General features: G+C 40.7%; 1 protein-coding gene across 3 annotated transcripts in view; it reads left to right on the top strand.

Annotated features, from left to right (window-relative positions):
• Positions 1-12,318, top strand: part of LOC115374691 (adenylate cyclase type 1) — a 38,399-nt gene extending 26,081 nt beyond the window's left edge. Inside the window, exons 8-20 of one of the 3 annotated variants that reach the window (XM_030073742.1) lie at positions 631-786; positions 3,003-3,200; positions 3,953-4,050; positions 4,224-4,308; positions 4,946-5,035; positions 5,646-5,911; positions 6,721-6,847; positions 7,472-7,609; positions 7,790-7,936; positions 8,031-8,129; positions 8,246-8,360; positions 8,562-8,686; positions 9,928-12,318. In XM_030073742.1, coding sequence (XP_029929602.1) covers positions 631-786; positions 3,003-3,200; positions 3,953-4,050; positions 4,224-4,308; positions 4,946-5,035; positions 5,646-5,911; positions 6,721-6,847; positions 7,472-7,609; positions 7,790-7,936; positions 8,031-8,129; positions 8,246-8,360; positions 8,562-8,686; positions 9,928-10,347 — 2,064 coding nt within the window. In that variant the 3' untranslated portion in view covers positions 10,348-12,318. The other 2 variants (XM_030073743.1, XM_030073744.1) reach the window with 2 other exon arrangements.
• Positions 12,319-12,594: the final 276 nt, after the last annotated feature.

Genomic DNA, 12,594 nt, shown 5'->3' with positions numbered 1-12,594 from the left:
CAGGTCTCATGCAAGATAAGACTTATAGGATATAGGATACGTGGGTCCTCATGTGAACCTTTAACATCCCAGTTGTGTGTATTTTTCTTTCATATTCGGGAAGACTTTACTAATCCTCTTAATAGAGCTGATGGTTAGACTTCATTAAAGACATGGCTCAGAGAAAGCTGTGCCCTGACTAAGCTGTGTTGGATAGGCTTGGATACTCACTCTGGTATAGTGCCTTTAATTACTCGTGCTAAGGACACACTTCCAACTTTGCCTGTGTAGCAAATAAACCATGTATTTCTTAATATAAATGACACACATTTCCCCAAACCCAAAATAAATACTTAATCTTTATTACAATTTCTAAAATAGCTCCTACAAAAGAGGAAAGAGGGCAGCAAAGTCTTTAAACTGTTAAAATTACCTCAGGGATTGACCTATTTCAACCGCATGCTCGTTAAATTCCTATCTTCATTGAGCCTGATATAATGATTGCATGTGTGCGTAAGAGCGCGTGCACATTTGTCCAACGCCTGTGCAGTAGTTAGACACATACATAATATAGAGGTATATAAGTATATTCCTATTACTGTGTGTGGTATCACGTCTTAATCCTTGTTCCCATTTCTTATCTGGTGACAGATATTCCCAGGATTGATTCTTTCGGATATAAAGCCCGCCAAAAAGATGAAGTTCAAAACTGTGTGCTACTTACTGGTGCAGCTCATGCACTGCAGGAAGATGTTCAAGGCTGAGATTCCTTTCTCTAACGTCATGAATTGCGAGGATGGCGACAAGGTAACTCTCAGTGCGTTTCTCAGTGTGTTTGACTGTTTCTGTGTTTGTCGGTATTGTGATTCATATAAATAGAGGCAAAAAGCCATTCATGCGTGTAGTCCCCTACGTCGTCCTAGTGTAGATATAAATATCATAAGATGCATGCTTTGATGTATGTAAAAAAAAAAAAAAAAAAAAAAAACAGGGAGTAATGGAGAGATGTCATCTGAGTGCATGACCGTATGAGCTGCAGTAACCTCAGCATGTTGCCCCAGCCACAAACTGACGTTGTGTTTCCCCAGTATACTGTCAGTGGCACTGGCAATCTGGCTAAATGTCAAAAAGCGTATTTGACCTTGTGCGCCTGGGAAGAAGTCCGGTGGCCTGGCAGCTGTAAAATTCTTGCTCCAGCTGTTTTAATACAGATGACCAAGTGTATGTTTGTGTGTGTGTGTGTGTGTGTGTGTGTGTATGTGTCTGTATGTGTGTATGTATGTGTGTGTGTGTATGTGTATGTGTATGTGTATGTGTATGTGTATGTGTATGTGTGTGTGTGTGTGTGTGTGTGCATGTGTATGTGTGTATGTTGCATGCATGGAGGTATATGTGTGTGTGTGTGTCATACCAGATTCTTTACAGCAAATCCAGGAGGTTGTCACAGATATGAGTTGTTTTACTAGATATCTATGTTGTGTGCAATAGTTTCAAGCAAAAGTTCATCAAAGATACTACCCTGAGTGGAATCTGTCTGTCCAGATACTTTCCATGGGAATTAGTAAGGTTTCCAGTCCATCCCTGTCCCCCTTCACTCCAATACAGTGGGGCTAAACGGGTATTTGTTTGTGGAGCTCAAAGCATTAAAACTTTCCATGTAAAAAATTCAACAGTAACAGCACAATGACACCAATACTTGACATAATTGTTGAAAGATATTTCCTGCTGAGGAACAGGAAATTGTTTTTGGAAAGAGTTGCTGCTTTTGAGTTTATAATATGTACATTTTTGATGGTTTGAGCAAAACAAAACCCATCCGTCCCCACTGTATGTTGGTGCAGGAAGACAGGTTGTGGCAGATTGGAAACCCTGCCAAATCACACACAAAGTGTCTGAATGGATAGACTGCACTAGGGTAAGTGGGTAAGTGGGGAGATTTTTTTTTTTTTTTTTTTTTTCTGTATTTTGGGTCAACTGTTCCTTTAAGAGAGAGGAGGCGAGTATGGAATTAAAAAAAAAAAAAAAAAAACTTGGTTGGAGGATTCTGCTAGACCTAATCTTCCAGCTGCTACATCATGTTGCCCTCAGTAGCTGCAGAGATTTCCACCTTACCCTCATACATGATTATATCACCACTTAAATCGACATTACCACCAACGACACCATTCTCACAATGTAAACAGAAGGCAAATTAGTATAACAGAGAGACTGAAAAGGGAGAGGGGAGATGGCCTAAGTCAAACATAAACCTTCCACTGAATGGCAATTTCATATTCAGACCACACACTCTGAAACGGTTTGAAATGACACACGCATTCAAGGCACGCAGGAGAGTGATATGAGGTACGGGGGGGAAGAATGAACAGGATATGTTGTGCAGCAATGGCAGACATGGCGGTGTGATGTGTCCTGTGCTACATAGAGCACAACAGGGAACAGATGAAAGCAAGGAAGAAAGCAAGAAAGAAAGCAAAAAAGAAAGGAGGAAAGAAAGAAAGAAAGAAAAAAGAAAGAAAGAAAGAAAGAAAAAGAAGTCAGCAGGGTGTACTCATTCATGTCATGTCATGAACACTCTGGTGATCCTCACTCACCCACTGCCCCCCCTACTGTGCCACTGATGGTCTCTGAGCTACACAATTCATCCAGCACACACTCACTTACATGTACACACACTAAACACACACACACATACACACACACACACACACAAATCCACTCTGCCATGTTAACTCACTGGCTCTGCTCCGATGCCCAATGAATTGTAATGATGCTCACTTTGGCTCCCAAAGACACACTTAGACACAGTGGGGTGCATCCAGTAATGAAGTTAAGTGTGAGGGCAATGTCACAATTTGAATGTATAATCAGTTTCCAGTGTTTATTGTTGACTCATCCACTCTTGCTCCATGTGTCTGTTGTTGGTAGTGTGCACCACACGGCAGTATATTTTACCACACCATTTTACTCAAGCTTAAGGCCAACCCTTCTGCATTATCAGTGAAGATTGTTTTTTCTCCCACCAGCGGAGGGCTATGCGGACAGCTCCAGAGAAGCTGAGGAATCGTACCAACACCAACCAGGCCAACGCGATCCAGAGCAGCCCCAGAACCAGGGTCAACCGCTACATCGGTCGGCTGATCGAGGCCCGCCAGACTGAGTCAGATACGGCAGACCTCAACTTCCTCACACTCATGTACAAGTGCTCTGAGCGTGAGCAGAGGGTGAGTGACCCACACATAATACACTGCATTATGCTAGAATGGGATTTTGCCACTGACTGAAATGTTAATGCTGCGAAGTTTGCATCTACTTAAAGATACACTATGTAATTTTTATGCAGCTTTAGCACCCTCTAGTGGCTATTCTGGCCAACGTCTGTATGCAGACTCAAGAGTACGGGTGTTATACAAGTAGTATTTCATTTATCACATAAAGATAAACATATATTTTAGGCTTTAGTAAGCCATAATGCTCTGCTATTACCGGCAACAAGTTGTTTTGAGCATATTGCTTTACAGATGTTTACTCATAGGAAGAGAGGAATGCAGCAGTGTTTGGCTAATAATATGAATAAGAGAAGCTATATGCAGCACATGTAGCTTGCCTGATCAAATGTAAAAGCTGATTGTTTATTCCATGGATGCGGTTCGTTCACTATTATTCTGAACCAGTCAAGTCAGGGAATTCAGCCATTTAAAATGTTACTGTGGTGGCCTGGCTGAAGCTGGCTACCCCTATGTGTGTGCTGGTGGGGACTGGGAGGGAGAGGGCATTTTCCCCATAACAAAACAAAGCAGCCGGACCAGCTTGGCTCAAAATGAGAGCTCAAAATCAGCAGCCGAGGTAATGGTGGATTGATTGTATTGACTTGTGAACCCCTGCTGCTGTGTTATGGCCATTATCATATTTGAGTAAATAATAAACTGTTACATATTGTACCTCTAAACCCTTACTCTTGGCTCGTTTCTCATAGTACCACCAGGTTCCTGATGAGTACTTCACCAGCGCGGTGGTCCTCTCTCTGATCCTTGCTGCCTTGTTTGGCCTTGTCTACCTTCTCATCATACCACAGTATGTATACCACATATCACCCCAGCCTTCCTTATCTATTACACAAAAATCACACTTACTGCTGCCTTCTCACACCCTTTTTGATTGACTTTCTTCACTTAGTCAAGTTCTTTAATCTCCCCAACTAACCTCATTGTCCTGCCTTCTTTCTTTCTTTTCTTATTCTCTCTCAGGGGCACAGTGGTCCTGGTCCTTCTTGTCTTCTGCATCTGTTTCCTAGTAGCTTGTATCATGTACCTGCATGTCACTAGAGTACAGGTAAATGCAGCTGCCTTTTCCATCTTTACTGGGGCTTGAGGTCTGCTTTTTTGCTCATTCAGTAAGCTTTGCTGGTCTTCTTTCATTTGGTGTGCAACTGAGATGGAAAGTTGAAGTTTTTCCATTTTAATTCTTATTCTTTTTTAGTCTTACTCTTTTTGCTGACCAGAGACAAAATTATTCAAATGTATTATGTGATGGTTTCTAATAATGGATCTTTTTTTCACAGACTTCAGAAATATTTCTTAAGACCTTATTTTGCATTTAAACTCAAATTGTGAGTCTATTAATTTCAGCTTTTGTTGAGGTTGACTTCCTCAAAGCTCCTGACCACCGCAGTTATTAGAGGTTTTTTTTTTTTAATACTTTTCGTGGCTTTTTCAGGTTCAGATTTTGCCTTGCAAGCTCTCTATGTGTCCTTTCCTCACCTCACTCACCTCATCATACCTTGATCTGCCTCTGCAGTACTCATCTCTGTTTAATTTCAAGCCTTTTTTTTCACTCACACTATTATTAGTGCTACTTCTAACTCAGTTATAAGTTTGCTGTATAAGACTAAAAGTTCCTATATCTTCTCTCCCATGATCTCTGACTTATTTTTCTATTTTCTCCCATTTTCTGTTTTTCCTTCTCTCAGTGTTTTCCAGGGTGCCTGACCATTCAGATTCGTACTGCTCTGTGTATTCTCATAGTGCTCTTAATCTACGCTGTAGCCCAGGCCTGTGTGGTGAGTTCACTTAGTGTAGTTCACTTAGTGTTTCAAGCTCATGTCAAACTATAATGACTCCCTAAAAGGTTTTCAGCTTTTAGGTGATCCACATAATACTGCAGTGTGAAAAGCAGTCTAGGCTAAGGGTTAATCTGAGGCATGGGGTATAGGTCTAAGCCTCGGTTTATGGTATTTAATTATCATCTTCCAACTTGCATAGCGTTCACGCCAAGATCCAACTCATAATTACAACTAAAACTTGTTTTTTTCTGCAAACTCTGACTGGCCTACATCAAAGTAAGAGATAATAACACAGCCTTCTGGAAAATAGTGACCATTAAACGCACGTAGGCCCAAATTAAATATTACTTTTGTCATGCCTGCAAACACAAATAAAAATTAATGTCCTTCTTCTGTGGGTTACAGTTATTTAAGTACAAAAATGTCCACAATAATTGAGTATTAGACCATTCAAATTAAGTTTTACTGTAAAATATGATATTCAGACCTGAATAGTGAAACATAAACTTTATCCCTAACATTTAGTTTGTCAACCAGTCCTTTACTACAGTATTTGATCTTGTTTAAGCACATACAGTGTAGGTATATCTCTCTCTCTCTCTGCCAGGTGGGCTGCATGCCCTGGCTGTGGGGTAGTGGTGCCAACTCCAACAGCTCCATTATCATCATCGACGCTGATGGTGGTGCCAACCGCACCATGGCGGAGCTGCCCTGCGATGGTGCCCGCTATGCCTTCTTGTCCTGCGTGGTGGGAACACTCACCCTAGCTCTCTTCCTGCGTGTCTCCTGGCTGCCAAAGATGGCGCTAATGCTCCTCTTGGGTGTGTTGTATGTCACTGTGCTGGAACTCAGTGGCTTCCGCAAAACTGCAGGGTGAGGGGCATGGCAGATACAAAAACACCCACAAACACACAGAGGCGACGTCCAACACATACACATGTGCTGTCCTGCTCCTGCCTCAGAGCTTAGCTTCAGATTCGGTACGCTTGTCTGTCACTCAAGAGTTGGAGGCAATGATTGGTTGCTATTTGAGTGTCAGATATGGTTTCCTCTTTGTTTGATCTGGAGAAGGAACAGATAAACAGGAGTTAGAGGAGCATTTACATGTGCTGAGATGTGTATGGAGGAGTCTTTGCTTGTCCTCAGCCCACACACTCTTTCATTTTCCAGCCTTTGAAGCAGCACATGTGCTCATTAGTTCCAAATCAGAAGCCTGAAAAGGACAATGTGGGCTGGATGATGGGAGCTTGTGATCTGTTTCAACTCAATACCCAGGGCCTGGCAGTTTTTAATGGAGCGTAAATCAGAAACGTACTGCCCAAAAATTGATTATGCTGATATTGTCGAGATTATTTTGGGAAGTATATCCTTAGAGAAGCTGCATTCATTTTGCTTTGTTTGCGATATGCATTAGGAAATGGAGTAATATTGTTTAGATAAAACTTCTGCCAGTTCTAAGCCCTCACACGCAAAGCTTTTCTCCATAATAGAATATGAAAGTTAAATTTAATCCCTTTTTTTATTGGGGTGGGCCCTTTCATAATTTCTCCCTTTAAGTATTTGTTCAACAATCCTGTGGTACCATAAAAGTGTTCATTCATGGTTGCTCCTCCCCCATGTAGTTGTCTGTGTGGTCCGGTCCGGTGCAATGAAGTGCTGACATGTGTTGGTCTCTTCCACAGTGGGGGGTCTCTCCACATCCGGGGCTATGAACCGATCCTCTCCCTGCTGCTCTTCACCAGTGCCCTGGTCCTCCACTCCAGACAACTCGACCTCAAGCTACGTTTGGACTTCCTATGGGCTGCACAGGTCAGGGAGTGTACATTTGAGGCTGTTGATATCTATTTATGATGATTTATTCAATGACTTCTTGTGTCTCATGCCCCTAAATATTATTACAAATGTTCTCAGTGCAATATTTTCTTTTAATGGCTGGTATTGAAAGCAACAATCACCAGTATCAGAATCACCAGCATCTGGTCCCGTTGTTGCTATGTAATGTCCTGTGGCTTATTTATTCAAAGTTTGCCATAGAATATTTTGCAGTTTGTGTTACATGTAAACTACTAGATTATGTGAGAGGATCTCATAATCATAGGCTGCAAACTGTCTGCTTTTTGGCAAATATGAGGGCAAAAGCTTGTTTTGGTTCAATATAATACAATAATAAATATATTGAAAGCTGAACTCATGTTTACTAAAGCTGAATAACAACAGCGGCTTCATGTGCTCAAGCCTTTTCCAAAATCAACTATGAGAGATATAATATTGTGTAATCGGTGATGTGATGCCGAAGTAGGTCTCTTACTGACCCCATGTGGCGAAAATGTAGAATGAGCTACTTGCCTTATGACTGTTACTGTGTGTGTTTGCATGCATGCATATGTGTGTGTGTGTGTATATGTGTGTGGTTTTGTGTACATTGTGTGTCAGGCGGAGGAGGAAAGGGATGGCATGGAGAAAGTCAAGCTGGACAACCGGCGGATTCTCTTCAATCTGCTGCCAGCTCATGTGGCTCAGCACTTTCTAATGTCCAACCCCAGGAACATGGTGAGCGTCGCTGCGGGACAGGTAGATAGACAAACTGACACACTAATAAGCAGAAAGACAAGAGACAGAAAGGCAAACAGACAGACAGAGAACAGGGAATCAGCATACATCAAAGACATATTTTGCACTGTTTTGTGAAACATCAGTCGTATCATAATGGATCTCTGGTATCTGACTGTACTTTCTTCCTTTTTAAATCAGGATCTGTACTATCAGTCCTATGCACAAGTGGGTGTCCTGTTTGCCTCCATCCCAAACTTCAACGACTTCTACATCGAGCTGGATGGAAACAACATGGGAGTGGAGTGCTTGAGACTGCTGAATGAAATAATAGCTGACTTTGATGAGGTGATACGCTTCAATATTTTTCTGTTTGTCTGTCTGTTTATTTTGAATATACCGGGAAATCATTATTTACTCATGTTGCATTTTTTTTGTCCAGCTCATGGATAAAGAGTGCTACAAAGACATCGAGAAAATCAAGACCATTGGCAGTACATACATGGGAGCTGTGGGTCTCGTCCCCACCATCGGTACCAAGGTGGCACATTGTTCTGTTTCCACATTTGTATATAAAATCAGCATATTATGATCAATTGAATATGAAGGATAAATCATGCCCCATTACTAATCCTTTGATAAACTTCACCTTTTTAGGCTAAAAAATCAGTTTACGACCATCTGAGTACACTAGCAGACTACGCCATTGAGATGTTTGATGTTTTGGATGAAATCAACTATCAGTCATACAATGACTTTGTCTTGAGAGTGGGTAAGTCTATCTCTCTATCTCTCTCTCTATCTATCTATCTATCTATCTATCTATCTATCTATCTATCTATCTATCTATCTATCTAATATGCAACAGCAATATGCATAGCAATTGGTATTTAATGTAAATCAGAATGTGACTATCAAATGTCTCAGTTTGACAGTAGTCTGTATATAATTTTCTGTTCTTGTGGTTACTCAGGCATCAATGTGGGTCCAGTGGTAGCAGGAGTGATTGGCGCAAGGCGGCCTCAGTATGACATCTGGGGGAACACAGTCAATGTGGCCAGCCGGATGGACAGCACTGGAGTTCCTGGAAAAATACAGGTACAGTACCCAAAAAACTTTCAATCTCATTTCCCATTCAAACATTACTGTCCCATAGGGGGGAAGCTGGTTTGCAGGCTTGGTTTTAAGTAAAAACTCACATTCAAAACGTAATTTTAAAAAAATCATCAAATAATATCACAATAAAAACAATTAAAAAACAAACAAACATAAAATGCATGATGTTAAATGACAATGTAGACTGACATCAGCTGATAGGACCAAACTAGGAGTGATTATCAGGATGCAATAAAAAGTTGTTTATTAAAATACAAAGTTCTTGCACATACAAAAATGCCGCACCACATCGTAATATGCAAATTAAGCAATCTAATGAGTCCATAGTTATTTTTCTCTTGAATTTAGGCAATAAAAATCTACAGAAAGGGAACATCAACTCAAACAGCCCTTTATAGGAGTAACCAGGGAGGTCTAGAGTAGAATTAGCTTTTCTAAACACCAGCCTCCCAAAGACTTGCATTACTAACCTATATATTTTAAAATAAGAATAATTATTAAGTATTATTCAGTAGAAAATAATATGTCATCATTGTAGTGTCAGTAAAGGTCTATGTGTAGAGACTCTCGTGAACACAATAAACTTAAGAACAATAGATGACAGATGCTTCCCACTTAGACCAAAGGCACCCCTCGATGATTTGATTAGATTTTGGAGAACTTTGCTGCATATATTTGCATATAAAATTAGGCAGCCCAAGTGACTCAAGTTTTAAGGTTAAAATTAGGAAAACAAAAAAGGTACAATCAGTGGGATTTCACTGAAGGTGTTTGCAGTTTTATCCATGGATGCTCCCGTTTTTGTATTAACTTCAACCCTGCTCGTCCCATCAGCAGGTTTGTCATTACAGATGCATGCTGTGCTGCAAAGCATTATTCCAACACACAGAACTTGACTTTAAATTCAATTGGACATTCCCTGGTTTCCAAAGATTACAAATACATCCCTGCTGAATTACAGGGAAATGTGTATAAAATGAGGCACAGGACATTTTGTATATTTTTCAACCATAAAATAATGGCATCTTTGAATATTTCACTCAATATGCATATATGCAATATATGCATGATGAAGTTTCAATGAAGCATTGCAACCATCAGTTACAAAATATGTATATTCCATTATTGTGCAAAATGGGAAAAAAAGTATGTAAATCACATTTCTGTAACGATTTATGTGAATCTCATTTCTGTAAAATTTCATGTGAATCTCATGTCTGTAGGTTACCGAAGACGTCTATCGCCTGTTGAACACCAACTATGACCTGGTGTGCCGTGGCAAGGTCAGCGTCAAGGGTAAAGGTGAGATGCTCACCTACTTCCTGGAAGGAAAGGTCCAGGGCGTCGGCACCATAACCACGTCTTCGGTGATGCGTTCTGCCAGCCTGGCACGCCGGATACACTCCTGTGGCAAGGCCAGTAGTGTCCAGACTAAACTGGACAGCGCCTCCTCTTCAGCCAGCCTGACTGTTCATGCCAGCATGCAGATGAGCACCGCCAACAGCAGCAATGTTCAAGGAAGCTGCCTGCCCTCACCGTGCGTGCCCACAGTGGGTGAGGAGGAGGAGGAAGACGAGGATGGGTTAGAGGTGACACAGATTCAGATTGAGGGTGTGGCAGCTGTTGCGGATGTGGCGGTGTAAGTCAAGGAGGTGCAAAAAAACAAAACAAAACAACAACAAAGAATTAAAACTGTAAACTCTGGCGGAAAAAAGGAAGAACCTTGTTGGAGCCCTACAGAAGACAGGGGTATCTAGGTGCTTCTGATGACTCCTGGGTGACTGGCATCACCCATAAGCTCATCCAGGATACAAATTCCTTGAATCATGAAATGGCGATATGGATGATTGTGTTTACTATTGGAGGTACAACCATACAAGTACGGGGCAAAGAAGATCCTCAACTCCTCTCAACATTTCCCTACCGGATGATTTGGCTTGTGGTTTACCTGGATTGCCTCAGATCCACATACAGTGGGTGTCTTCTTTTTGCATGTACATGTTCCAAGAAGAGGGGATATGTGCAGCTCAGTGATATCCACAAACAGACTGATCATGCTCATGCTTTTGTACCATGTTCTCTGATTATGCCAAGGATACATTGCATTATTTAGTATATAAAAAAAAATCATATCTTCATTTTGTTGTCGTATGTAAGCATGCATGTGTGTTCCTGTATGTGTGTATGCATGTGTGTGATTAATTTTAAATTGTAATGGAACAGCACAAACTACTTTTTATACTCAGAGCTCTTTGGATAATATGCTTTTTTTTTTTTTTTTTTTGGAGACATATTCAATAGTGCATGACTTTCTAAGAGTTGACAGCCATAGGGAACGGTACACATGGTGGGAGAAAACCAAAGTAATGAGCTCTCCACAGATTTTGAGTTTCACTTCATACGAATGAAAAAGAAGAGAAAATGCTATAGTAGGCTCACATTCTTTGGTGTTATTTTTTTTAATTTTTTTTTTTTCATTCACAAAAATGACTTCATTGCAGTCGCACAAAACAAAATATTTTCATCCATCATCCACTTGAGAGAAATGCACTCATGTGTCCCAGGGATGTATTGCACAGTCTGTAAAATTGTAATCTGTTGACCTCAAAAGTGTCGATGGGGAGGAGAGGGACAAGTACTGGATTATTTGAGCCAACAAGTGAAGGCGTGTTCATTTTCTGCTGATGAGGGCAGTTACAACAAACACAGACACAATTTGGTTGAAAAGCATGAATTTTAGAAATCTCTGTTAACCTATTTTTCAATGCCTGATGTTATTTAATGGTGCCGGAGCATGTGGCCTGTGTTAAGACTGCACAGGAAATAATGGCTATGGCTTTGAGGAGGCAGAGGGAGGAGCAGGGGAAGGAGCGTGGACCCAAAGAGTAATGTCTTCTGAGCTGGACGTGTGCTGCTATGGAAACTCTAGTTAATGCCAAACCTGGACTAGACACAAGTAGTATAGTGAAATATGTCACTCACACACACACACACACACACACACACACACACCACGAGCACTCAAAGGCATTGAGGAAGGCATTCATCCACACAAAAGATGGCACACAGTTAAGCACATACACTAAGCACACAATTTCTACAAACACACAAAGATGTAACCTAGTGCTTTACACTTGGCCTCTGCAAATGGTCCATGTACATTCACACATTTACTAGAGGCCACAGAAACTTTGGTGCAGAGTCTGGCTACTGTTGTCTTTCACGTGTACATGACATAGCTGTACTCCAGCTTTTTAGCTGCTGTAAAATTAAAGTAAATTCTTAGTTTTCCTGAAACACAAAGAGCGAGCTTTAGCAGGTATTTCAGACACAGGGTCAGACACGTGGGATGCTTAAGTTATCTCCACCTATCGGGCATAGAACTTTCACTTGATCTGAAAAACTGTAAATACATCATGTTTCAAGTTTTTGCCTTACATAAACAATAAGCTTACAGTGATTGCAAACTGCCTTTTTAGATATATTTCACTTTGATATGCAGATCATACTTTTTGTAAATAGCCAAAAAAGCTGTAAACTATGTTGTATCTTGTACAGTGTAAAGTTGGGTTATTGAATATTTTGTAATAAAGATAATATTGGTGTACAAAATATAAGATGAGTTAACACTGAATATGTCAAGTGGTTATGACCATGGCTGGAAATGTCAGTAACTGCTTTGAGGTGTCGGGACAGGGGGATTGTGGCTTGGAATATACTATCAAAGAGCTTTAGGCTTATGTTGAAGCAAAACTAATACTTAGATAGCAATATAGGTTATGGTTAGGGTTGAAATTATATCTTTATCAATTACAGGAGCCTACTGCAGAATAACAACAAATACGCTGTGCTTGTCCTGTTAGTTCCAGTCAACAAAGTTTTATTTTGGA

Source organism: Myripristis murdjan, chromosome 17, assembly GCF_902150065.1.
Source record: "Myripristis murdjan chromosome 17, fMyrMur1.1, whole genome shotgun sequence".
Taxonomy (NCBI): Eukaryota; Metazoa; Chordata; class Actinopteri; order Holocentriformes; family Holocentridae; genus Myripristis; species Myripristis murdjan.
The sequence above is the reverse complement of the archived record's forward strand: the minus strand, read 5'-3'. Positions and strand labels throughout refer to the sequence as shown.